Source organism: Microtus oregoni, unplaced genomic scaffold (assembly GCF_018167655.1).
Source record: "Microtus oregoni isolate MIOR12 unplaced genomic scaffold, Mior012 000052F_004, whole genome shotgun sequence".
Taxonomy (NCBI): domain Eukaryota; kingdom Metazoa; phylum Chordata; class Mammalia; order Rodentia; family Cricetidae; genus Microtus; species Microtus oregoni.
Genome location: NW_024543816.1, coordinates 427087 through 454482, shown reverse-complemented (window position 1 = coordinate 454482; position 27396 = coordinate 427087). Strand labels below are relative to the sequence as shown.

Here is a 27396-nt window from a genome sequence, read left to right as displayed (position 1 = left end):
CTGGTCATTGACTCAGCCTCTGGCCCCTACACATGCTTACATGGGTGAGCACATGCTTACACATGCTTACATGGGTGAGCACATGCACACGTGTATGTATGCAAGAGAGAGAGCATGCACGCGTGTACACACACATAAAGACTTTTTTTCTTTTTTAAAAATTTGACTCAGAGTATCTCTGTGTAACTCAGGCTGGCCTGAACTTTGAAATCCTCCTGCCTCCATCTCCCAAGTCCCACAATAACAGGCAAACACTACCATTCCTTACTTAAAGGCAATCATCATAAGAGTAACTAGAGGGGGGAAAAACGAATTAGCTTCAAAAGCTGCAGCGGGCTAGGTCTTAAAACAAGCACCTGTTCCCTACCTCAAAATCCTTTACAGTCTATTAAGGTTAAAATTGAGGACATATTTCTGGCGATGCCTCCAGTCATTTCATTACGGTTCCCATTTGCTGTCAACACAGCTGGTCTCAGTGCTGCGGCCTTCCACGTGAGGAGCGGGCTCTCCGGGTTGAGGTCTATACTTAGGGGGGAGGCATTAGGGCATGGTGGAAATAGCATGATTCTGCCTCTAGCGAGCTGGGTAACCTTGGGCAAATTAGTTCCCCTCTCTAAAGTGCAGGGATGCTTCTCATCAGTGCAATGTATCCAATTCAGAGGGTTGGTGTGGCAATTACGGGAAAATTGCTTTTGCCGCAATATCTATTATGATAGAAATGTTCTAGAAAACGCAGTCAGTGTCCTCTTTGTGTTTGTTTAGCTTTTTATAAAAAGAATTGAAGACCAATTTTAGGGTTCACAGCAAAATTGAAAGGAAAGGACAGAGATTTCTAACCCGCCACTCCTGCCTTCATCCATACACAGCCTCCCAATAGCTTCCAGTCAGGTGCAATAACCACTCATCTGCAATTCCAGCATTCAAGAGCTACAAGTGGAAAGCCCAGTTCAATTCATCCTCAGCTACATAGTAGGTTCAGTGCCAGCCCGGGGTCTCTGAATTCTTGTCTCACAGCAGTTTTTAAAGGCAGACTAGAAGAATGTCTAAGTCAGTAAAATACTTGACATATCAGTAGAAAGACCTAAGTCTAGACCCCCAGCACCCACCTAAAAGTTGAGCACATGGCCGGGCAATGGTGGCACATGCCTTTAATCCTTGTGCTTGGACGGCAGAGGCAGGAACTCGGTGAGTTTGAGACCAGCCTGGTCTATAGAGCGAGTTCCAGGACAGCCAGGGCTGTTACACAGAGAAACCCTGTCTCAGAAAACAACAAAAGCTGAACACAGAGGTGTTCACTTGTAACCCCAGCCCTGGGAAGCAGAGGCAGGAGAACCCTTGGGCTCTGGGTTTTGCTGGGCAGCACACTAGCAACACTGTGTCAGCACTCAGTTTGGTGAGAGACACGTCTCAAAAACTAAGGTGAAAGGTTGGTGAGGTAGCTTAGCGGGTTAAGGCAATTACTGCCAAGTCTGTCGACCTGAGTTTGATCTCCAGGACCCACATTGTGGGAAGAGACAAGCGACTCCTGACAGCTGTTCTCTTCCTGCCCCCCCCCCAGGTATGCACTCATGAATGCACACATGCACACAAAGAAATGTAACAAAAACGAGGTCAAGAGTGACTGAAGCGGGCATCCAATGCGAATCTCCGGGCTCCCAATGCAGATCTCCGGGCTCCCATGTGCACAAACACAAAATTGGTGTTTTTTGCCTTTTTTAAATTTTTTTAAAAGAAAACTATTTTTTTTTCATTTTTACATACCAATCCTAGTTACCTCTCCTTTCCCTCCTCCCACTCCCTCCATCTCCTCCCCCCATCCATTCCTCAGAGAGGGTAAGGCACATTCCTTTGGGGAAGGTCCAAGGTCTTTGGAGAAGGTTGAAGAAGTTTTTTCTTTTATTGAAGAAAGATTTTATTCTCACATGATGTATCTTGACTATAGCCCCACCTCCTTCCCAGTTCCTCCCCACCTCCCTTTCCATCTGAACCCATCCTCTTTCTGTCTCTCATTAGAAAACCCTTCTAAGGGATAATAATAATATAAAATCAAACATAGTAAGATAAACCAAAACCTAACACATTGGAATAGGACAGAACAAAGAAATGGTAGGAAAAGAGCCCAAGAGAAGACACGAGGGACAGAGAGCTATTTGTTCACATGCTCAGGAATCCCATAAAAATACTAAATTGGAAGTCATAATGTATATATGAAGGACCTGTGGGGGGGGAGGAGAGAATATATATATATATATATGTGTGTGTGTGTGTGTGTGTATGTATAAGTAAATAAAATAAAAAATAATATCATTATATATATATATATATATATTGTTTTGGAGACAAGATTTCTCTTTGTAGACCTGGTTATTCTATAACTAGTTCTGTAGACTAGGCTAGCTTCAAACTTAGAGATCCGCCTGCCTCGTGCTGGGATTAAAGGCATACACCACCAGCAACTATAAAAACATAATTTTTTTTTAAAAAGAAAAGCCCTGATGCGATAGTATGAGCCAAGGACCCTCCCCAGATGCCATTGAGTTCATTTTCTGCTGGCCGTCTACCAGTGGGCATGCAGCCTTTCCTTCAGAGCAGTTTATTTCCTCTGTGAGCCTCCCTCAGAGGAAACTGAATTTTGATTTGCAAGCGGTTATCAATGGGAAATAGCTTCTGGGTTAGGGATGAAGACATGTCTACTCTTCTTTTTAGTTCTAAGTCCCCATCTGGTACAGACCAATGCAGGCTCTGTACACGCTGCCTCAGTCTCTGTGAGTTCATGTGTGTGTCAATCTTGTTGATTTAGAAAGTATCTTAGTGTTTGTTCTATTGCTGTGAGGAGACACCACGACCAAGGCAACTCTCATAAAAGAAAGCATTTAATTGTGGGCATGCTTACAGTTATAGAGTCTTAGTTATAGAGTCTTATCATCGTGGCAGGGAGCATGGCAGTACACACAGTACTGGCACTGGACAAGTAGTTGGGAGCTCCATCCTGGTCCACAGGCAAAGAAAGAGAGAGACTCTGGGTTTAGCCTGGAGTTTGGAGCCTCAAAGCCCACGTCCAGTGACACACTCCTCCAACAAGGTCACTTCGTAATCCTTTCAAATAGTACTGCTCCCTGATGATGAAGCATTGAAATCTATGAGCCTGTGGAGGTCAAGGATTTAAATTAAACATGGAGGAAAATATTGAACACTCAAAAACAAGACGGTCCTAATGCTTTTTAGATAGGTCTATGTTTTTGAAAAAGGAACCGTGCAGCAGGCTGATAAATAAGATTGGGTTAATCCAAGGTCCTGAATCAGAAGAGCAATTTAAGATCTTTTTGAAACGACAAAAGCCTTCCATTGAGAAGCAAGCCTAAGTGCTGTTCATTTAATTCAATGTGAATAGACTAATAATGAAAATTTCTGCAATTTATCCTGCTGATGCACTTGAAGCTCTCAGAGTGCAGGGAAAGATGTTGAACTGTACACTTCCTATGAATCCTGTGATAGCTAAATTCTACCTCACTAAGACTATTTTTAATGTAAATATATTAAACATGCCAATCAAACAATCCAAATTGTCAGGATAAAAATAAAACCCAACTACTCCACACAGCATACAAAAGATCTATTTTAATACAATGTTGAAAGACAAAGACTGGAGAGGGGTACCTTCAGTATACACTAAAGCCTGAAAAAGTTGATGAAACTGCCACGCTATAAAAGCATTGCTGGAGACACAGAGGAATATTTCCTAATGGTAGAAGACTCAATGAACCAGGGAAACATCAAATTCTGGTTTTAAGTTATGCCACAGAGCCAAAGTAAGGTCCAAAGCATTGGATCTCCTAGTGGAAAACACAAGACAGACATGTCAAGTTGCTGATGCAAGAGGAGCTCAGTTGATGGAGTGCTGGCCAAATATGTGTAAAACCCTGAGTCCCTTTTCTAGAACCACATAAAGTTGGCATACTGGTGCACAAATGTACTGTCAGAACTATGGAGGTTGAGGGGAAAGAATCAGAAATTTAAGGCCAACCTTTGCTAGATAATGAGTTTAAAGCAACCATGCGGGGAGGGGGGACTGGAAAGATGTCTCAGGGGTTAAGAACACTGACTGTTCTTCTAGAGGTCCTGAGTTCAATTCCCAGCAACCACAAGGTGGCTCACAACCATCTGTAATGAGATGTGGTGTCCTCTTCTGGCCTGCAGGCCTGTTTACATAATAAACAAACAAATCTTAAAAAAAAGAAAGCAACCCTGGGCTACATGAGACTGTCTCAATTAAAAGCAAAAGATGACTTCCCGGATGGGACACTGCTAGCTCAAGAAATAATGGTAAGAACTGGCAAATGGGGTTGCAGCAAATGAAAAAGCATCTTCTCTGGGCCGCTGAGATAACTCATTGGGTAAAAGAACTTGCTACCAAGCCCAAGGACCCAGTTCAAACCCAAAACTCACACAGTAGAAGGCCAGAATTAATTCCTGACCTTCACATGCTTGCCGATGTGGTGTATGCATCCCACTGCCCCACAAAACATAAATGACTGTTAACTAAACAATTTACATAGGAGAGAATTTTTGTTAGGTATTCACTGAATATGTAAATAAGTTAAAAATTAGGCAGGATTGGAGAGATGGCTCAATAAGTAAGAGCACTTTCTGTGTAATCATGAGGACCAGGGTTTGAATTCCACACCCATGTAACAAGCCGGACATCTGACACACACCTGTAGCCACAAAGCCTGTGAAACCAGAAGACAGAAGGACCTCTAGGGCTTGCTGACTTCCAGCCTAGTTTAGAAAAGCCAAACCCAGATGCAGAGGGAGACCTTGTTCCAAAGGAACAAAGGAACTGGTGGTGAGTGATAGAGGAGGACACCTGTATTCTGCCCTCTGCATGTGCACAGGTGCAGACCTAGTCCCCACGCATGTGCATACACACCTACATAATAAATAAATAAAATAGTTTTTAAAATTAGCCCCAAGAGCATGTAATCCAATCAATAAATGGACAAATAAACTCAACAGACAATTCTCAAAAGTACAAATGGGCAATAAGAATATGAAAAAATTATTCAACATCTTTAGCCTTGGTGTCCCTCAACAAATGAGTAGATAAAGAAAATGTGATGTCTGTACATGATGGAGACTTACTCAACTATTAATAACAACATGTCATTTGCAGGAAAGTGGATAAACTAGAGATTACAATGTTAAATTAAGTTTAATAGACTCCAAAAGGACATTAAATCATATGTTTATTCTCATGTGGCATCTCAAATAAGAAAAAAAAGACATGACAGCAGAAAAGGGATTATTTGGAATGTAGAAGGAAATCAGGGAGGGGGAGATAAGTGAGAACACGATCCAAATATGGATATTTATATATGAAACTATGAAGCAGCCATAATGAATCTCATTATTTTATATATACAGTTAATATATGCCAATTTATAAAAAAATTGGCACATTGATTCTATTATTAATATGAAAATGAAAAGTGCCAAGAGTAACCAACATGATGTCAAAAAAGAACAATATTGGCAAGTGAATTTGATTCAGTGGGACTCTGGGCAAGGCTATGGAGCAAGTGGATGAGCTAAAGGCAAAAAAAGTCCTGGTTGCCAATGACAGTGACCATGCATTACAGTGCTACTCTGAGGCAATTGAACTGGGTTCTCAGAACCACATGCCATGCAGCAATCACCCTGCAGTCGATGCCAAGAAACAGGACTAGCGGAAGCAGTATGGCGGCATCAGCAAAACTGGTGAGCAGAAGTCTGCTGGGGCAAGTGCTACTTGCCAGAAGCAGCAACTCCTGAGTTCTTTCCATCTTTTCCTATGTTACGTGTGCATATGTTGTGAGCGTGCATGCTTGTGGTCATGCATGCCATGGTGCACACTTGGCGATCAAAGGACAAAGGGGAGGTGTTTCCCTCGCCTTCCACCTTGTTTGAGACCGGGACTCTTGTGTGCAGCTGTGTGAGTCAGGGTAATTGACTTGCAAGCTTCTGGAGTCTCCTATCTCTGACTCATATCTTGTTCTAGCCCTGCAAGTCTCTAGAGCATCTCCTATCTCAGACTCCCATCTTGCTCCATCCCTGCAAGTCTCTAGGAAGTCTCCTATCTCAGGCTCCTATCTTGCTCCGGCCCTGCAAGCCTCTAGGGAGCCTCCCATCTCAGACTCCCATCTTGCTCTAGGCATACTACAATTACAGCTGTACTATTACATCGAATTTTACTATTCTTCTCCCTCTTCTCTTCCTCCTCTTTTCTTTGACTTGGGGAGTCTCATTATGTAGCCCTTACTGCCCTGAAACTTGCTATATAGACCAGGTTTGTCTTGAATTCACAGTGACCCAGTGATCTGCCTACATCTGCCTCCCCAGTGCTGGGATTAAACATAAACACCACCACAAGCAGGCCAACTCTTGAGTCCTTAATGTACTGGGTAGAAGCCGAGTGAACCTATGAGGAGAACATATAAGCATGATACGAGCCTCAGGCTAACGAGGCTCTTTAGAGTATGAAGCCCTGTTGACAGAGGGAAAATTCTTGAGCCCTTTCTACATGCGTGATTTATGTGACTCAGTATTTATGTGACTCAGTAGAAAGTGACCCCTGGGATCAGGATGCTTCTTGGTAATCCTGCCTACCTGGAAATGACAGAGGTACTCCGAAACAGGCCATCCCTCATCACGGGCTTGGGAGAACTGGCTCTGACACTCACCTTGGGGGGAGGGGTCGCAGTGACCAGAATGACCAGCTCAGCTACCACCCAAACCCACATCCTGGGTCTTGGGTTGGCCCACCCTAACATCTACCCATCCATGACCTACTGGAGTGTGTAACGAAACTGGTCCTGCAAACTGAGAAGTGCCGGGTCTCCATGACTCAGTAACAGCAGGATATCTGAGAGGAGTTTTCGCGAGGGGTCAGGGACCAAACCAGTGACTCATTGCAATGAACATTTTGCAGGTGGGGCTGATTGGACAAAAGGATATATATAAACTGCATGACACACCGCAGTTCCGGATGCCACTTGGATGAATGAAGAGGTGTTGGAAAGATAGAGGATTGACGTAGCGTTTTGCGTGTGTTTTTAATTGATTTGTGGGGGCGGTGTTTCTTTTGTGGGGTGATGCTGCAGGGATGAAGGAAAATATGGAGGAACTGGGAAGAGAGGGGGATTTGGGTGCATTATGTGAAACTCCCAAAGACTCAATAAAGAAACAAAGCAAAACAAAACAGGCCATTGAACCTAGGCATGGACCCTGCATTCTGGGTTACTTCCTCCGGGTTGATTTGGACAGTACAGATGAGGAGAAAGAAGCTGCAGTACCACTGCTGCTTGCTCCTCCTCCCCAAGAAAGGAAACCAACTTAGAGCTAAGAGATGATGTTCCACCAGAGAACAAGAAGCAGGCATTGAAAGAGATTCAGGAACTGATGCCTACCTGATGGAAGACTTGGTAGCCAAGCACTCTACTAACTGAATTACTCCCAAGGCCACTCACTGCCTTGAAACATTAGAACAGAGTTGAGAAGTAGACTCAACCAGGATGGCTTGCATCACCAATGAAGCAGTGCCGTATTTTAAGGAAGAAGACTATATAGTAAATGCCTAGTGCTGTATGAGAAAGTCCTTGTGCAGAGAAGACCATGGCTAGATTGTTGAGGCGCATGCTCTGATTGGCAGTTCCTAAAACAAAGAAGCAAAGTACAAGGATGCCATCTACTTCTGCCACAAGTCTCTGGCTCTGAACCCCAGACTTTCTCAAGAAATGGCCACAGGGACCTGAAGAAATGGATCAGAGGTTAAGAGCACTAAGTGCTCTTCCAGAGGATGCAGGTTAAATTGCTAACACCCGCAACCACCTTGTAACTCCTGTTCCAGGGAACTGAACCTTGTTCTGGCCTCTGTAGACATTGCATGCACATGATGCTCATTCAGGCAAAACACTTGTATGCATTAAATAAAAATAAATGAATCTAAAGAAATGACATCAGGCAGGAAAAAACGGAAGGAGCAAGAACTGGTGGTCTACCTAAACTCCCACTTTGCTTTGGAGAAGAACAGTGGTGGCCAATACTCTCAGAAAGGGGCTACCCCCAAGGCGCAAGCCACTATATAGAAGCTCTTAACCAGAACCTTGATGTGCCAAACAGCACATGGAGGTGTCTGCTCCACCAAGCTCCTGGTTGTTTCATCACACTCTGAAGAATGGACCCGTCTGGAGCTGACCTGCTTTGTAAACTACACGTGGAAGCAGCTGCCTGAGAAGACATGGAGAGGTAGACAAGAGCTATGGTTATGAACCAGAAGGCGCTGATCTGGACTGCGGCTCTCAAGAGCCAGGAGATGGTTACCAGCACCGTATAATGGTACAGCACAAACCAATACGGCAGCCCTAAAGATGTGAAGACAATGGTCGTGGGCGACCTAAGTTGTGGCTGATAATGAGTCACTAGGTCAGGCAGCGCCCCCTGAAGTAGCTGTCGAAAGATACCTACCTTCATTTCAGGCATTCAGAGAAGACATAAAGAATGCCATGATAGAGCCCGCAAGACGGCTGGGCTGGGAAGAGTGCTTGCAGTTAAGCCTGATGACTTGAGTTCAAACCCTGGAACTTACATGACCAAAGGAAAGAAACAACCCAGACATTTGCTGTGGCATGTACCACCCCCTACACACACACACACACACACACACACACACACACACTAAATAGATGTTAAAAATTAAATTTAAATTTAAAAGGAGTCCCATAATAGCACAGGGAGATCCAGAAATTGATGCCCTGGACCTGATTGTAATTCAGAAAAGCAACTATTCCCTTTTCCCCTAAGGTGATAGAAAGCTGGGTTGGAAGCAAAAGCTCTGGAACAAAGAGAAAGAACGGCTGCTCCCCTGAGCCTCACCTCCAGGCAAGAATGGCTTATCTCTATAATTTATCCAAGCCCGGAGGGGAAAGCAAACTCATTCAGCCAGCATCTTGGGCACTGGCCACACAATTTTTTCTTCACTGTAGCTCTGCCTCTGCCTCCTTCCTCTGTCCCCTGGTCACTATCTGGCCTGCTCCCTAACAGCTGGTTCTTGTTTATTTGGAGACTTGGGCACAGAAGGGGGAGAGAAAATGCCCCTCCCAACCCAGGGCCTCAGCCATCCTCAAACTGTTAACTCCAAGTCCTCTTCTTCAATCATTCAAATCTGTGTGACATCACAAAATAATATTGAAGAGATCCCATTGTAATACATTGAGGGCAATTATAAATCTGGAGCAACTAAACCAGGTTCCACAGAAAGATTAACAGATTAAGAACTCAGGTGAAGGACACACACTTGAACACGTGCACGCATGAGCACACATTGGCATTGGGTTTATAACAAAGGTGTTGATGAAAGAAAATGTGGGGAAATAAATTCAATAGATGATACTCTTACAATTCTAAATAAGTGGATATTTATCCCTTACCTCACATCACACACAAATATCAGTTTCAAATGTATTGTGGATCTAAAATGAGAATAAATAAATAAATAAATAAAACCAAAGAGAATATCTTCATGGCCTTGGCGAAAGGGATACATTCTTTCATTCTCCAGATAGCAACTTTTGTGGTTTCATCTAAGAACAAATAAAACACACACTTGAGCTGTCTACTTTTCCTAGACTGCACAACCTGGCACTGGGATGGGTTACTCTCATGGCAGACTCACCTGCTCAATTCCATGATGGCTTTGTAGTTGTTGGAGGAAACGTGAGCAAACTCAGCACAGTAAGATCTGCTGTACAGCAGCAGTGTTTCCAGCTCCTTGACACGAGGAACTGGGAGCTCCCAAAAGTCACTGCTCTGCATTCTTGGGGCTCCAGGAACTGGTGTTTGACATCAGGATCTGGCCTTTGAGTCATTAATGTATCCCGATTGTCAGTGCTTTGGGGTTTTCATGAATTGCACTTCATTTTGACATATCCATCTGACTGGTGGGGGATGAGTCTCTTGGTCTTTTTTATTGTCTTCAGCTTCACGAAAGATCTGAGAGTAGTGGTGATGTCAAGTTGATGGTGGCCACCTTTGTGGGCAACATAGGCAAAGGGACTTTGTTTAAAAAAAAAAAAAGAGGCATCAGACAAAGCTGATGAAAGAAACTCCATTAAAATAAAAAAATTCCATTTATTCAAAGAGTCTATGGAGAGAATGCAAAACAGCCCAGAAAGTGAGAAACTATACTGTCACTGCGTAGCTGACAAAGGGGCTGCTTGTATCTGAAATACAGAATTCCCACATATAATTAAGAACAGTGTGGATAACCATTTAGAAATATGGTGTGGGATTTGTGCACAGAAAGGCAAATAGATTAACAAAGCAGAACAGGGCCAGAAACGTATTCACATAAGTATGGACGGAAAAAGGTGCTTCCTGTACCCGGCAGCCAAGAGAAAACTGTAGTGGCAGGAGAATGATGCTGCTGTAGAGATGCTGACATCAGATGGATAAGACGCCATGGGAAGCACAGGGTCTGGTGCCTGTGGTCACATCTATGGAGGCTAAGGCAGGACTGCTCCTAAGTACAGGTATTTAGGGCTAGCATGAGCAACAAAAGAAGACATCCCCCCCATCTCAAACAACAGCAACATCAAAAGCCAAAAATATTGTGTATTTTTAACCAGGCTGGCAGGAAGAAGGATGTTCTAAAGAGACACTTATGTCCCTCCCTTGGCTATCAGACTATTGAAACAATGGACCTCAAGAAATTGGAGTTCCCTTGGGAGTCTTAGGCTGAGAGACGGGAAGGGTTGGAAGCCTGGTGCCAGGTAGAGGAGGAACTTGCCTTCCAGTAAAAGTTGTCACAGGGTTCTGAAATCTTGTCCGACCACCCTGCAGAAGAGAAAGAGCCAAGACGATGACAGACTTATGATGGATGAAACTAGACCAGGCAAGAATTCCTAGTTGTGCAAACCCGTGGCTCTCGCCATTAACCTCATTTCAGGTCCCCAGACATGAAATTGAGGAATTACTGGGTCCCTTTGTTTCTCTTCCCAGTGTGACCACATCGAATAAATCTTTTTTTATTGCTTTTCACTATTAATTTGTATCTTTAATAGACTTATTGAGGATGAGTGGCTGAGTCTGGCTTGTTAGGGCTGCCAGGATCCAGGATCTGACCCTGCTAATTCCAGTAACATGTTAATTTAAAAAGTCAATCCACCAAAAACCTCTATTGAATTTAAACATGTGTACGTCCACCACAAGGTACCAAAACACATGAAGTAAATACCAACAGACATGAAGCATTGACAACTTTGATATGTATAACCAATATATGCTAATTAAAAAATAAGACAAGGCCGGGTGGTGGTGGCGCACACCTTTAATCCCAGCACTTGGGAGGCAGAGGCAGGCGGATCTCTGTGAGTTCGAGACCAGCCTGGTCTACAGAGCAAGTTCGAGGACAAGCTCCAAAGCTACAGAGAAACCCTGTCTTGAAAAACCAAAAAAAGCATTTATTTTATATGTATGAATACTTTCCCTGCATGCATACAAGCACGTTACATGTGACTGGTGCCCTCAGAGGCTGGAAGACATTGTTAGATGCCCCGGAACTGGAGATACAGATGATTGTAAACCTCCTGATACTGGTGCTGGGAATCAAACTCAGGACCTCTGCAAAAACAGCAAGTGCTCTTAACTGCTGGAACATCTCTCCAGTCCTTTGCCCCCAGTGTTTTCAGTCTTACTATGCAGCTATATAGACCAGGCTGGCTTTGAGCTCACAATACTCCTGCCTCTGATTCCAAAGGGCTAGAATCCTAAGTGTGTGCCACTATACCCAGATGAAATAGAAACTTTAAACAGTGCGATAAATAAACTAGCAGTTATTGCAGAAAAGCAAAATACACATTTTTTGAAGTACAGATGGAGTGTTCTCCAAGATATACCATATGTTAAGTCTTGAAATAAGCTGTACTTTAAATATATTTAAGAGGATTGAAACCGTGCGGAGTGTGTTCTTTGATCGCAAGGGAATGAAGTTAGAAATTAATAACATAAGGAAATTGGAAAAGACACAAATATGTAGACATTAAACAACATATTCCTAAGTAAACAATGAGACAAAGCAGAAGCCACAAAGGAAATTGTAAAATACTTTCAGATGAATGGAAATGCAGACACAGCCTATTAAAATTTATGGGCTATGGCTAAAGGAAGATTCACAGGCAACTTTATTGGTATAAACACTTACATTCAAAACAAAACAAGATTCAGGGCTGGAGAGATGGCTCAGTGGTTAAGAGTACTGGCTGTTCTTGTAGAGGACCTGGGTTCAGTTCCCAGACCCCACGTGGTGATTCACAACCATCTGTAACTCCAGTTCTGGGGACTCTGACACCTGTTCTGACCTTGGTGGGCACCAGGTGAACACACAGACATGTAAGCACAACACTTATACATATAAAATAAGTACATCTAAAATAAATAAACAAATTTTATTTATTTATTTATTTATTAAATATTTATTTATTTATTATGTATACAATATTCTGTCTGTGTGTATGTCTGCAGGCCAGAAGAGGGCACCAGACCTCATTACAGATGGTTGTGAGCCACCATGTGGTTGCTGGGAATTGAACTCAGGACCTTTGGAAGAGCAGGCAATGCTCTTAACCTCTGAGCCATCTCTCCAGCCCAATAAACAAATTTTAAAAAACAAGATTCGGGGGCCAGATGAGGCAATGCCTACCTTTAATTCTAGAACTCAGGAGGCAGAGGCAGGTGGGTCTCTATGTGTTTGAGGCTAGCCTGGTCTACAAAGTAAGCTCCAGGACAGCCAGGGATATACGTTGAGACTGTGTGAAAACAAAATAAAAACACAACAACAGGTTCTGGAGAGATGGCTTAGTGGGTAAGAGCACCGACTGCTCTTCCAGAGGACTCAGGTTCAATTCCCAGCACTTACATGGCAGCTCACAACTGTCTGTAACTCCAGTTCCATGTGATCTGACATCCTCACACAGACGTACATTCAGGCAAAACACTATGTACATAAAAAATAAAATAAAACCCACCACAACAAAAAGCAAGATTCAGGACTAGCTAGATGGCTCAGGGGGCAAAGGTATCCACCTCCAAATCTAATGCCCTGTGTTAGATTCCCAGAAACACATGGTAGACAGAAACCACCAGCTCCCGTATGTTGTCCTCTGGCCTCCACACATTGCTGCCGTAGCGCATGTGCACCCACGTGGACACACTAAAATAAAAGAATTAGTTGCAATTTGCAAAAAAAAAAAAAAGATTCAAGTGAAAGTGAGGATATAACTCAGTAATAGAGAGTTGACCTGGAATGTGTGATGCCCTTGGTTTGAGCTACAGCAAAAACTAAAACTAGTAAAAATAAAAATGAAAACTCAAACAAACAATCTGGCAACAGGAGTTAACCAAACATAAAGCAAGAAGAAATAGGTAATGTAGACTAAACATTAATGAAATAAAGAATAGAAAAAGAGTACAAACTGACAAAATCGAGAACAGAAAAGTAATTGAGAAAACCCAATAGAGACAAAAATGGTAGGATTTTTTAGGGCAAAGTTCAAGAAAAATGAAAACACTGGAAAAAGTGAGAAAGCTCAGCAACTGAAAACAAGGATGAAAGGGAAGAAATCAGCATAAACCTTGCAGACATACAAAGAAATCTAAGGGTGTAATTCAGACAATCAAAATGTCAACAAATTTGACAATCTAGATGAAAGGGAGAAATTAATAGAAAGTCATGAGCCATAACTGATGGAAGAGAGAACAGAAACAAATCTAAATGCACTCAAGAGTTAGAGATCAAATTCATTCAAAAGTTGCTGCAAAGATGCATTGGTAAGTGTTATCTGTCTTCAGAGAGAATTTCACATATTCCTACAAAAATTAGAAGCTCATACTGCTTTGACACCAAAACCAGACAATGACATATCAGGAAATGAAGACTAAAGACTAATAACCGTGAAAAAATAGAAAAAAAATAGCCCTCAACACGATAATCTTCAAACTGAGCCCAGGAACCTGTTAAACAGAATACACGTAACCAAGTGGAATTTGTTCCAGGATTACCAGGTTGTTTGACACCCAAAGAGCAATTAATACAGAAAATATAAAACTCCCAAGGATTTTTTTTTTTTTTGATTTTTCGAGACAGGTTTTCTCCACAGCTTTTAGTTCCTGTCCTGGAACTAGCTCTTGTAGACCATTCTATGCTTTTCTTAAGTCAGAGTTTCACTATGTAGCTTTGACAGGCCTGCGAGTAATTTAGCTTTGGAATCAGGCTGGACTGGCAAGATGGCCCAGCAGATGGCTCTCCCCTGAAAGCTGAGTGGGATCCCCAGAGCCCACATAATGGAAGGAGAGAACGGAACCCTCACAGGATGCTTTCTCTGATCTACACATGGATGGATAGATAGATAGATAGATAGATAGATAGATAGATAGATAGATAGATGACAGATTGATAGATAAAAAGAATTAACCCACTTATCATAGCCTCTGAATAAATATAAAACCCAGGTGTGTGTACATGATTGTACTATCAGCCCTGTGGAAGTGGAGGCAGAAGAATTAGAAGTTCAAGGTCATCCTGAAGCACATAATTCGTTTGAAGCCATCATGTGCTACATGAAACCCTGCCTCAAAAACTAAGCATAATATTTAATTATATTGGCATAAGTTTCATACATGAATCAATATAATAGCACTGGGAGTACAAAAATCAACTCTCACATTTATGAACAATTAATTTTTACAAATGTTGCCAAATACATTCAGTGAATGAAAAGAAATGGCATTTGCATCAGGTGGTGCTGGGCCAACTGGAAGTGCCCGTGTGAATGAGTTCAACTGGACCCTACCTTCCCCTGTGCCCAAAAAAATTCACCCACAGTTGACCGGTAGACTAAAAGCACTTGAATATGGAATCAAAAGATTTTACAAAGTAAAGCCACCAGGATCTGGGGTGCCTAGGTGTAACTCAGTGGTCATGCATGTGCTCAGTATGTTTAGGGTCCCTGGGTTTGATCCCCGACACTAAAGGTGTCTGATTTGTCGCTGCTGTGACATAATACCTGACCAGACAACTGAAGAAAGTATTCATTTCATTTCAGTTTGAGAGTTCCATGTGTCATAGCGGGAAAGGCATTGTGTCAGGATGCTGATACTGTATTCACAGTCGAGGAGAAAGAGGAGCAAAATAAATACTGATGATACTACTCAGCGCTCTCTCTCTCTCTCTCTCTCTCTCTCTCTCTCTCTCTCTCTCTCTCTCTTTCTCTCTCTCTCTCTTCTTTTCCCTGTGTAGCCCTGGCTAGCCCGGAACTCACTAAGCAGACCAGGCTTGCTTGTAGTCACAGGGAGTCTGCCTCTCCAGAGCTGGAATTAAAAGCATGTGCCACCAAACTTGCTTTCTCCATTTAATTCAGTCCAGGACCTCAGCCTCAGCCCATGAACTAGATCGGCCCTCAGTTATGGCCGGTCTTCCCACCTCAGTCTCAAAACATCCTCATAACTTGACAAGACGTTTATGTCGTCAGGGATTTTAAATTCTGCTAAGCTGACAATCAGTATTGGCCATCACAACAAATGAGTTTTCAGGCTTATAGGAATTCTTTTATACATCTTCAAAAGAGTCTGTTCTTAGGTATCTTCTTATTGCTTTTGGTAGACCAGATATTTGTTCAATAGCTCCTCTGCATCTATAAATTCCATGTCATGTTATTCATATATAGAATCCTATGGTATTTAAAGATCACATTTCACATAAGCGAACTTTCTCTTTCAATTAGAGTAGCCATGCTAAAGTACAGAACTAACATGAAATTGTAAAGTCAAAACTAGATTTCAATTAATTTAGAGTTGTAGTAAAGGATTTTTGAAAGTCCTGTTTAAGTTGACTGCCCTTTCTGGTGACATTTTATTTTCACTTCTAAAACTGTCTGATTTCCAGAATTTACATTTTCACTGTCTGCTAAATATGCAAATAGAGGAGCAAAGTTTAGTTTGTACTTGGACAAGATGTCAACAATCTTTCTTGGCATTATATATTTGGCAGGTTCTTTATGATCTTCAGAGAAATCAGGATCATTTGGAACTTGCTTTTTCAAGATGTAAAAGCACCTAAAAAGGTCAGAGAAACGGTAATTTGACACATAACTTTCCATACAGCCGAGAGCCCGCTCTTCGGCTCTTCGTTAAGATTCTATGGAACCAGCTCTACAATGGAGTAGGGCAGCACATCTAATACCCTGACTTCCCGTTGTTCACCCACGAGAAATTTTGGTTGTGAAGTTTAAGTCAGGAAATGGAACCTTATTCCATGTCCTAAGTAACCCGAGGGGGCGGTGCAACAATGCACGTTTGTTTATGTGGTGTGCATTGGCTGAATATAGTAGCCACCAATTTCCATTACACATCAGTGGTTTTTGAAAAATAACAGACATTTAAATGATTTGTAAATATTTGTCAAACATCATGGAATTTTTATATATGTCCTCTCATCTGCTATTAAGATGATGTGGTCATTTCCTTTTCTAAATGTTTTCTGTGACAGTCTAGAGTGTGTCACAATTACATCCTCTTCTTTATCTGGGCACATGGACCACACAGACATGATATTCACAGGGTTAAAAGAATTAAAGAACTGGGCGTAGTGGCACACACCTTTAATCCCAGTACTAGAGAGCAGGGGCAAGTGGATGTCCATGAGTTTGAGGCCATCCTGGTCTATATAGAGAGCTCCAGGACAGACAGAAACACATAGATGCAGTCTCAAATAAAAAAAACTAATAGGCTAGAGGGGGTCATAGTTGGTTGTTTTTGTTTGTTTGTTTTTGTTTTTCGAGACAGGGTTTCTCTGTAGCTTTGGAGCCTGTCCTGGAACTAGCTCTTGTAGACCAGGCTGGCCTCGAACTCACAGAGAGCCACCTGCCTCTGCTTCTCCAATACTGGAATTAAAGGCGCGTGCCACCACCGCCTGGCTGTAGTTGGTTGTTTTTCACTCTTGACTCTTTACTCTTTGAGGGTCTGCCACCAAACTCCCAAATATATACAAGGAGACTTATTCTTATTTATGAATGTCCGGCTTTAGCTTTTTCTTAATCCCATCTAACTTTTGCCTCTGGGATTTTACCTTTATTTCTATATATCTTTTCTTTCCTTCTTATTTCATGTCTGGAGGCCTCTAGCCTCCTCTTCTCCTCCTTTTCTCAATCCTTGATCTTTTCTTTTTCTCCTATTTATTCTCTCTGCCTGGCAGTCCCACCTATCCCTCCCCTGCCTTGCAACTGGCCATTCAGCTCTAATCAGGAGTTTTAGATAGGCAAAGTAACACAACTTCACAGAGTCAAACCAAAGCAACACACGAGAATGCAACATATCTTTGCATCTTTAAGCAAATGTTCCACAACATTAATGAATATAACACAGCTTTAGCCGATAATCCACAGCAGCATGTAGTTTCAGTGGTAGAGTCCTTGCCTAATATGTATACAGTCCTGGGTTCACTTTCGAGCACAACAAACAGCACCATCTCTACACAAAGCACAGTAGTTCATTCACAGGCAAAGTCAAAGCCAGAGAGTTAAGTTCGTGATTGAGAGATACTTTAACTGAACACTTAAGTTGCAACTCTGGGTGGGATGCAACCAAGGATACCTTATTATCACACTCAACAAACCCTGAATGCCAGCATTAGTAGTCAAGGTCAACAAACAACAACTCAGTCTGGACCACCTAAATCATGTCTCTTGTGCTCAATTGATTTCAGGTTCTGTGTAGGTGGCCATGACATGGATATGCTACCTTTTCTTTACAATTCAACCAACACTTTCTGAAAACTGAGAATTTTTGTACCTAAGCAAGGGTTTCTCGGGACATGGACTTGTAAAACTGAAAGTGGACCAGCGCTGTACTAGTTACCTTTTGTTGCTGTGATAAAACACCATGACCAATGGTGTCTTACGGAAGAAAGTTTTACAGAGGGGTAAGAGTCCGCTGTGGCAGGGAAATGTGGTAGCAGGAATGGCAGGATCAGGAAGCTGAGAGCTGGCATCTTCCCAAGGCAAGTTTGGAGCAGAGAGAGCAAACTGGAAGTGGGTGGAAGCTCAGAACTTTCAAAGGCCACCCCCAGAGACATTCTTCTTCCAGCAGGGCAGTACTTCCTAAGAGTCTGTACCTCCCCTCCCAAACACTGCTACCAGAAAGGGACCAAGCTCTCAATTACACAAGCCAATGGGAGACATTTTCCAGTACAACAAGTACTAAGAAAATCATGCTGACTGATCCTGCTCTTAGAACTTTGGTGACTCCCAGAGCGATGAGGCTCCCAGAGCCCCAAAAGGTGCTTCCTGCATTAACACTGTCTGTCTGGCACAGCTTTGTAGCTGCACTTGGAGATGACAGTTAACTTCACTAATGCTACATGGCAGAAGCCAGCCTCTCATATGTTTTTATTAGCTGTATTCTCTCTCTGCCTCACTAAAATGTAAACTTCATGACAATACGGCTGGTTGAGAGGTTGACATTTCAAGAGGCTCATTAGCAATGTCACTGAACACGGTGGATTCCCAGAGCTAAATCAAGCGCAGCCAAGACAAAAAAGTGCAAGGAGGTCAGGGGAATCTTGGCTAAGGAGTTGCTCTTCCAGGACACAGGAAGGGTAAGGAATTTTGAGGGAGGCCTACACATGTTCATATCAGAGAGGCACTTTGGGGAGAGTATGCATGTTCTTGTACATGCCCAGTTTTCACATAAATTTTAAGCTGAAAACAAAGAAAAGGATATTCCGAAGTTGCATTAGTACAGGCACACATCCCTGAAGGAGCCTACTTTGTTTATTCACTAACAGCGAGTTAGGGGAGTCCCCCACATTAGAGACGATAGAGATGTTCCTAAGCTTGGGAAGTGGCCTTCTGCAGTGCTGCTTAGAAAGAAACCTTGCCTTGTTGAATGATAGAGTAGAGATCTCAAGAAGGCTCTGCGGTCTTGAACTTGCAGACGTGGGTGGATTGAGGTCCCAATCAGGAAGGAAATCATGGAGCAGTACCACTTTCATCAACTTTCAGGCATATTGAGATTGAGATGCCTTTGGGGTGGTTGAAGCAAAAGTTTCAAACAGGCAGTTGAAAAAAAAAATCCAAATGTGGAATTAGATGCATGGTCCTAAAATTCAGAAAAGAGAATGATGGCTTGAGAGGCAGTGGCTGGAGAGATACACAAATGTGCCACCAGTTTCAGCAGATGTTATATAATATGATGGCTGCAGGCCATTACTAAGGAAGAGAGAGGACAGCCTAAGATTCCACCATCACTGCTATTCATTCACACAAATGAAAGGATGTCACTGTAAACTGAACGCTGAGTTAGGACTTGAAATCACAAAGTATAAAGACTTGGAAACACAACAGTTAGAAGAGATTTACTCATTGGATTCACCTGTCCCACCTTAAACCTTTTATTCTTCCAGCTCAAGATACTCCCTTGTATTCCAGAGGGCACCAAGATCAGCCACTCTTTCTCCAGTTCCAGAAAAATAAGTCTCATCACCGTACTCAACTCTCCTGTGCCCAAAACTCCAAATACTCTCCCTCTTCTCTTTCTCCTATCTGCTTTACCAACTTCTCTCTATCTCCAATGTCATGCTTAAATTTTCAGTTAACCACTCAGCTGTTATTACAGGGACCATCACTAAACATAGAGCCAGAGGTACAAGGACCGTCAAAAGCCCAAGTGGTAAGAAACAATGAAGAATTTAGGGACATTCACAGCCCCAAACTCCAAAAACTCACAAAACAGACTTTAACATAACAGCTTTATCACTGACTACAGTAGTGTCTCCTGGATGTTAAGGTAATGCCATGATGCTAAAGAGAACAAGTGGGCTTTTTTGTGTTTTTTTTGTTTTGTTTTGCTTTGCTTCAAGTAAAACATTAAGGAAGCTCAGGAGACCCCCTCAGGAGCAAGAACAAAAGGATTCCACTCAGGTGAAGCTTGTTGAACTAAGGAGTTTTACAGAACCGTGCAGGAACACGGATGACTCAGGCAACTGCATCACTGAGAAGTCCATCCCAGCATGGCTGATGATAGCTCACAAAAGTTATATTTCTGGAAGTCCCTGCCCAATTTGAGAAGTCTCCTTTCCCCAGAACCAACTGTCTAAGTGTGGTCTCTGCCCTACCTTTTTGACCTTCTCCTGCCTAGTAAGTTTTCTTGGAGCTCGAGTCTCCTGAGCTTCCTTTTTCCCCTTCAGGATGGAGGCTTCAGTTCAGAGGAAATAGCTATGGAGCAGCATTTGCTTCTGCTGACTAACAGTAGCTTTCACAGGGCCCTGGGGATTCAGTCAGTAGGCAGAGTTGATTGACAGCTGGGTGTCCCTTACATCTGGACCATCGACTTGCCATTTATATTTAATTTCTTCTCTTAGGGCCTGAAGGAAGACAATATAAGTGGTGGGTTAACATATGAAGCAATTAGAAAATAACATGCAGTGTGCTTACTGTATACAATTAAGTGCTTAATTGCCTTGCGTGACTGTAAGTACCACAGGGAGGTAGAAGACCCAAAGCCCAGAGTACCAGGCAGCAGTCTTAGAATGGGAGAAAGCTTTCCAAACACAATGGCTGTCACATATTTATTTGAGAACATTAGACATTTATCAGGCCAGACGTGTGCTAGGATCTTGGGATATGAAAAGCAATAGGATATGATTTCTTTTCTCAACCTACTGTCTAGTGCAGAAGGAAGCAGAGGTAAGTTCAGTAAAACAAGGACAATTGTAAGATAGAGATCTGGGGTGGGACCAAACTGGAAGGAAGCCTCACCTAGTCAAGGGGTCAGGGATGGCTCCAGGGACTCACAACTGAATCTTGAAGACATCCAGGTGTTAACAGGTGCAAGTCATTTGTAAAAAGGCGCTTTAGGGAGTAAGAAGTGCTGTTGTCTCTTCATTTCACTGCCCAGAAAAGCTGGGGACACTCAGTGACTTGTATATAGAAGAGGAAAAAAATGATCCATTTCGGCAACTCCAAAACTAACTCTTTTACAATTCACTGAGTGTGTGTGCCCACATTGGCTAGGCATGTTCTCCCACACGGAGATCAGAGAACGATCTGATGAAAGGTTGATGAAACACTATGTAAAAAGCATTGGATCCAGAATATAAATCCACTTCCATTGCAAGAACAACAGTCAAGTGAAAGACATCTTTAAAGGCTCACTGGTTTGTGACTTTTTTTTCCTGTTCTTTCTTTTTTAAAAATGGTTTTCCTCTCACAGAGGCCAGAGGATAACAAAAGTAGACCCTCATAGAAGGTATACTATGTCCCCAGGCATTCTTCTCCTGTGCTTTGCATAAATTAACTCATTTCTCACACTCTTTTGAGAAGGATACCGTTATGTTCTCCATTTTAGAACTGACAAGTCTGAGGAACCAGAGGTACTACAACGTGACCAAGGTCATGGAGCTAGAAGTGAGGGCACTGAGATTCAGTCAAGACTATGGCTCCAATATGCCAAAAAAGAGCGCCGGTTTAGGTCTTTGGTTCATCTTTGTGGGTTATAAAGAAAATCACTCGTCTTAATCACTCGTCTTTTTTGACTACGACAACCCCAGCCGGCTATACACGGGAGACGGTAATACATGCTTCAGCCGCATCCTTATTCTTCCTCGCAATAAACTTGGGAGGTTATTTTATCTTCATTTCCAAGACCAAGAAACAAGCAAACAAAAAAATTAAGGTTGAGGAATTAAAACGATTGGCCCGAGGATTGCCGTACGAACGGGAAAATTACACTGGAAGCTCTGTCTTTGCTAGCAGTGAAATCAGGCAAAAGGAGGACCCCACAGGGATGCCAGGAGAGTACAATGAAATAATGGATGTAAAAAGGCCTCGAAGAACAAGTGCAAGGGCTAAGGCCTGTGCATTTGAGTCACTGGAAAACCGGTTCCCCAAGACCTGGTCCCAGGGTTTCTGGCCCCAACCCAGCGCCTTCTCCTCCCAGTGCCCAGCTTTCTCTTCAAATTCCTTTCTCAGTCTCCACTGATCCTGCCCCCAAAGCCTCAGCCGAGCGGCAGAACGGAGAATAGTAAGTACGCGCGCGAGCAGGAGGCGGGGCCGCCGCCCAAGCCTTTGGGGGGGGGGGGGGGGCTGGTCTGCGCGCTTGCGCTGTTCTTCGGCGGCTTCAACCGCCCCGGCTCGGTGGCCAATCAGAGTCCCAGGCGCGCTCGAGACGTCTTAACGTCCTGTGGGTCGTGTGCGTGAGGAGGGAGGTAACGTAAGGGCGCTCGGCGAGCCCATCTCTCCTCGAATGAAAGGAAACAACCCCCGGCGACAGAACCCCGCTCTTCGGCTGTGCCGAAGAACCGACGCCCGCCTTCCTCGTCTTCCCTCGTGGGCGCTGTCCTCCCGTCGCCCGCCCATCGGGCCAGGCTGGTGAGTTCCCCGCTGGAGCTAAGGGGCCCCATTCTCTGTCTGGCGGGAGAAGACAAGAAGGATGGCGGTGGCCAGGCCGCCGCCCCTGCCCGTTGTTACGGGGGTACTCGCGGTGGTCTCCTTCATTGTCAGGGACCCCCAGAGGCGCCGCGCTTTGTCGGTGAGCGCTGCAGAGGCTGGCGACCTAGTGCCTTGGGGGCGCTGAGGGACACGCTAGGCGGCAATCTGGACTTCGGGGGAGTGGGCTTCACACTAGAGGAGGGAAAAACTGGGATGGGGGTTTAAAAAACTCTATACTGTTGCTTAGATCGTTTTAGGGGTAAGGAGGGTGACTCCTAGTTTCGAAGTGTAAGAGAAAAAAATGGTTAGGATGGCTTGAGGCTGAGCCCTATGGAATGAGGGGGAGAAAAAGAAAAACTCCCGGGCGAGGGGAATCGGGTGAAAGTGATGGATAAGGGGATGCTCTGGAGTAAGATCCTTAGAGGACGAAGTCCTGGAGGAGGGAGGGGTGGGAAGAAAGTGCTACGACGCTATTTTCCTGAATTCCAGAGATTTGGCCAAGGACAATCGGTGGGGGGCGGGGACGACCCCCGATTATCTGGTTGAAAGGAACCTGCCGAAGTGTTGGAAAAGAGAATAGTTTTTCGAGTTTATCCAGCGCTTTGGTTAGAGGGAGATCTAGGAGTCTAGTGTGTGATTGGGGAATAAATAACGGAGAGAGTCCGCTCTGTTATGTGCCTGGTCCTTTATTACATGAGCGAACAGCACGGCGTTCTTTTACAATTTCTATTCGTTTCGATATTCTGCATGAAAGTGAAAAACAAATCTTTTGATCTTTGAAAAGCCTTTAATTTTCCTCTGGTTCCTACGTAATATCAGGTCTTCTTCATACAGTTCAATTTTTTTTCACTACCCTTTGGCTTGAAACAACTGGAAAATTCCTTTAGTTTCCTTTTGAATAACCGCAAAAAGCAGTGCGAAGCATGTAATAATATCGTGCAACCAAATTCAGGTGCCTTTCTGGTACATCTCTTATTCATTTATTTCTCTCTTCTGGAACTTTCCTTATAGAAAAGCTGTGTTATCTTTGGAGGATCATGCTTCTGTCTGTACATTTCAACTGGCTTGCATGCGGAAGGGATTTCATCTTCCGGAACTGCAGTTTTTGTTTTGTTTGTTTCTCTGTGGAAAACGTTCTTTTCAGATACCAGCCATTGAACGAGCTCTCGAGCTGGTTCTCGAATGCCCTCCTTGGTTGTCCAGGTGATTTTCTACGTTGGTGCTTCACAGCATCTTGAAAAAACAGCAGAAATGCATTCATTGTTTCAGCTGCGTGTGTTTTTCATGCGTTTAAACAACGTATCCCATAAAGATGTTGTCTCTTTCTGCTTTAGACATTATCTTTCTTCAAAGGGAAAGATCTCATTGTCAGGGGAAAGTATTGAACTTTGAGCTGTGCCTGCTCTTGAAAATATTTAAATTAAAACGAAAGCGCTAAATAGATGCGGATGATTATGAACCCTATAGTAGTGATGCTTTTGAATGGCTGTATTCTGCTTACCCCGAGACCACAAATGTGACAGCAGTAGATAAAAATCTGTATTTTTATGATAGACAGTTTGCTGGGCGTCATTGTTTCCATGATGGTCTCTGCTGCTGCGTGTTTTAAGAAGGCAGATGTGAAAATCGGCAAGCTATGCATACATGCATTATTTGAATTTTAGTGGAAAAATCCAATTAGTCATTGCATAGCAGGGCAAAAATTTAATCGTTTGTTGCACATTTATGTGTTTCTGCTCACTTTACAAATAAAATATAAACTAATTACCAGGAAATAAATGAATATTTTAAAATGCAAAATTAAGCATATGTTCTCCTTTAGATTTTGGAATCATTAATATCTAGAAAAGCAGGTTCTGAAAATGAAGATGAACAATGTACCTGTTTATTAGTGAAACGAGGCAATATTTAATAAGAATAGAATGGGGGTACGATTTCAGAATCAATTTTGGGAATAAAGAGTGATTTTTCCCTCTAGGAATTTTGCTTAAGTCAGTTTTTTTAAAAGCCAGTGCTAGGATTGTATAGGGACGGCACATTAAAGATGTCTATGAAAATTAGATTTATTTATAATGTACCATCCTTTCAGCTGGCCTGGATGACCTGGAGAAATGCTGAATACATCATGGTGACTTCACAGTGCACGGTAGTAGAAGAAACTCATTTAGAACTCCAGGAGTATATCTGGGTGCTATTTATGAATCTTGGATGTTTTTGCATAGCTGTAAAAACTGGAGCAGCTATATTTTTCATAAAGCAACTGGACACATACTTGCCTGAGCAAATGCAAACACACTTCCCCTTTTGTTTCTTTTGTTTCTCTGTTGTCCTTTTTTTTTTTTTTTTTTTTTTTTTTTTGGTTTTTTGAGACAGGGTTTCTCTGTGGTTTTTGGAGCCTGTCCTGGAACTAGCTCTTGTAGACCAGGCTGGTCTTGAACTCACAGAGATCCGCCTGCCTCTGCCTCCCGAGTGCTGGGATTAAAGGCGTGTGGTCCTTTTTTTAATGCTAAAAGATTTAGCTACCTATTCCAGTCTGTTTCTCAGTGTTCTGAAATCAGTACTATTGAGAAGTACCCTGTGGCACTTGGGAGACTGAGGCATTTAAATTAGAGATAGCATTAACAGTTTGTTAGACCATCAAAGCAGAGACTGCAAGACCTTTGAAGTCTTGTTCAAAAGAGAATATTGGATGTAAATTAATGAGAAGAAATGTTTTCTTTGTGGCTTCCCATTACATTACATCGAGATGATCCATGTTGAGCAGAGCGGAGTGGTTGTAGATACTGCATCACCTTGCTGCTGCTTGCCCTGGTGGTGGTGGTGAACAGATGCTTCTCAGCATTAACGACTGAGTTGTTAGTGAGCCAAGTCTCCGAACGCAATGTCATGAAATGTTCAAATCTATATAAGTGGCAATTTAATAAGTTATTTTGAAGACAGAAGTTTGAGATTCTATTGATTGTGATGTATGTTATGGCAACCTGGGCCTAAGCGGCTTACTCCCATTAATTGGGTGAATTATACAGATCAAAACACTGATTTGAAATTTGTTGAGTGGTGGCATTGAATGATCTGTGTTAAGAACGATGATGCAAATCTGTAGACTTCTGTGTTACAGTTTTTCTTCCCCTTTTTGGTTTGACTGTACAACCTATAATTATAATCTGATCAACTGCAAGACTCATTCAGAAGCATTTTCCTTCCACTGCACAGTATTGCTAACTTCTGGTAGAAGTTACTGCATGTAGAAGACTACTGTTGGTTTGGCTTTTAATAAACAGACAGGATAAATCTCAGCCAAATAAAATGGTTTAGTAAACCATTTTAAGGTCCTAACGACTGTATTTTTGGTACAATATTAGAAGCTTTAGTATTTTATTACATGGAAAAGGAACAGAATAGCAAGGATCTGAAGTCATAAACATTTTCTTAAATTTGAACTCGATTTCAAGTGTTAAAAGTAGTTGTTTCAAAGTTATGGTTAATTTTGCTTCTAATACTTTATCATTATGTGAACTGGAAGAAAGTAAGCAATTAAATCGGTTCTCAATATTTTCTAGTTTAATTTGTAGTTTTCAATTGTTCAGAGATCTTTATCATTTTGTTTCCTTGATGGCCATCTACCTATACTTGAAAGAATATTTTTTTATTAATTACTAGTGTGTCGTGGTCCAGTGCCAGCCTGGACCATAAATTATTTCTCAGGACCAGAGGGGAGGCCTCATACTCATGATCTTTTGCCTGAGATTCCTAAATGTTGAGATTCTAGCCACGCACCACTGTATGCAGTAGCTTTGCTATACATTCTTCTCCGCACAAAAGTAGTTTTATCCACATGGCTCCTAATTGGAACTCATTTTGATTTCTCTCACTGTAGACTTGATTGCATTCTCTATTTCCCTCTCATAATACGTATTACATATGGAAGGCATCTTGGGCTTTAGTATTTATACTAATGTTCAAGTAACTTTTAAAATCTAGGTCAGACATTAAATTACTTGCATGGAAATGTATAATGTTTAAATGAGATTAACCATTTTGTTGCCATTCTTATTCTCTGTAGCATTTCTTGAGGCTTAAAGTGGCATTCTAAAAGCAGTTTAAAAATCATGTCAAGCTCAGTTGAACAGAAAAAAGGGTCTACAAGACAGCGCAAATGTGGCTTTTGTAAGTCAAATAGAGACAAGGAGTGTGGACAGTTACTAATATCTGAAAACCAGAAGGTGGCAGCACACCATAAATGCATGGTGAGTATGTTATCAATCAAGAGACTTCAACCCTTCCTGAGAGAGAATCTTAACACATTAGTATTACTGGATATGAAAGCAAAAAAGCTGTTAAATTTTTAAGAAATAGTTTAATACTATGCAATGTCATTTTAATAGAAAATTCATTTTTAAGTTTAATATTTTATTTGTTGTCTTGATGTAATTATATATGAACCTTACTGTTTCCAAATGTATTTATAGCTCTTTTCATCTGCTTTGGTGTCGTCACATTCCGATAATGAGAGTCTTGGTGGATTTTCTATTGAAGATGTCCAAAAGGAAATTAAAAGGGGCACAAAGCTGGTGAGTTGGTATTTCTGCCTCTTGAGCATAAAAAATATTTTAAACTCACAAAGAAGGAAATTGCTTACCTTAAAGTGTACTACTTCGTAAATTTTAGATAAATTTAAACTGTGGATTCTTTTTATTTTCTAGCCAGTAAAATTTAAAGCTTGATTTGTTTATAACTCAAGCAAAAGAAGTGGATCGCTATCTGTACTATTGGAATATTTTTCCTTCAAAGGAAAATCTTCTTAAAGGCTGTGATCACTTACAAAACAGATAGTTCACTTAATTTGCATGTATCATGTTTAGAATCTTCATTCAAATGTATTT

At 42.2% G+C, this 27396-nt stretch overlaps 1 protein-coding gene across 5 annotated transcripts in view; it reads left to right on the top strand.

Annotated features, from left to right (window-relative positions):
* The first annotated feature begins 22295 nt into the window (after window positions 1–22295).
* Window positions 22296–27396, top strand: part of LOC121437402 (PHD finger protein 6) — a 42199-nt gene continuing 37098 nt past the window's right edge. Inside the window, exons 1-3 of one of the 5 annotated variants that reach the window (XM_041637290.1) lie at window positions 22296–22453; window positions 26577–26760; window positions 26983–27084. In XM_041637290.1, the coding sequence (XP_041493224.1) occupies window positions 26623–26760; window positions 26983–27084 (240 nt within the window). In that variant the 5' untranslated portion in view covers window positions 22296–22453; window positions 26577–26622. Of the gene's footprint in view, window positions 22454–22487; window positions 22614–23654; window positions 23717–26576; window positions 26761–26982; window positions 27085–27396 lie in introns of those variants that run through there. The other 4 variants (XM_041637291.1, XM_041637292.1, XM_041637293.1 and 1 more) reach the window with 4 other exon arrangements.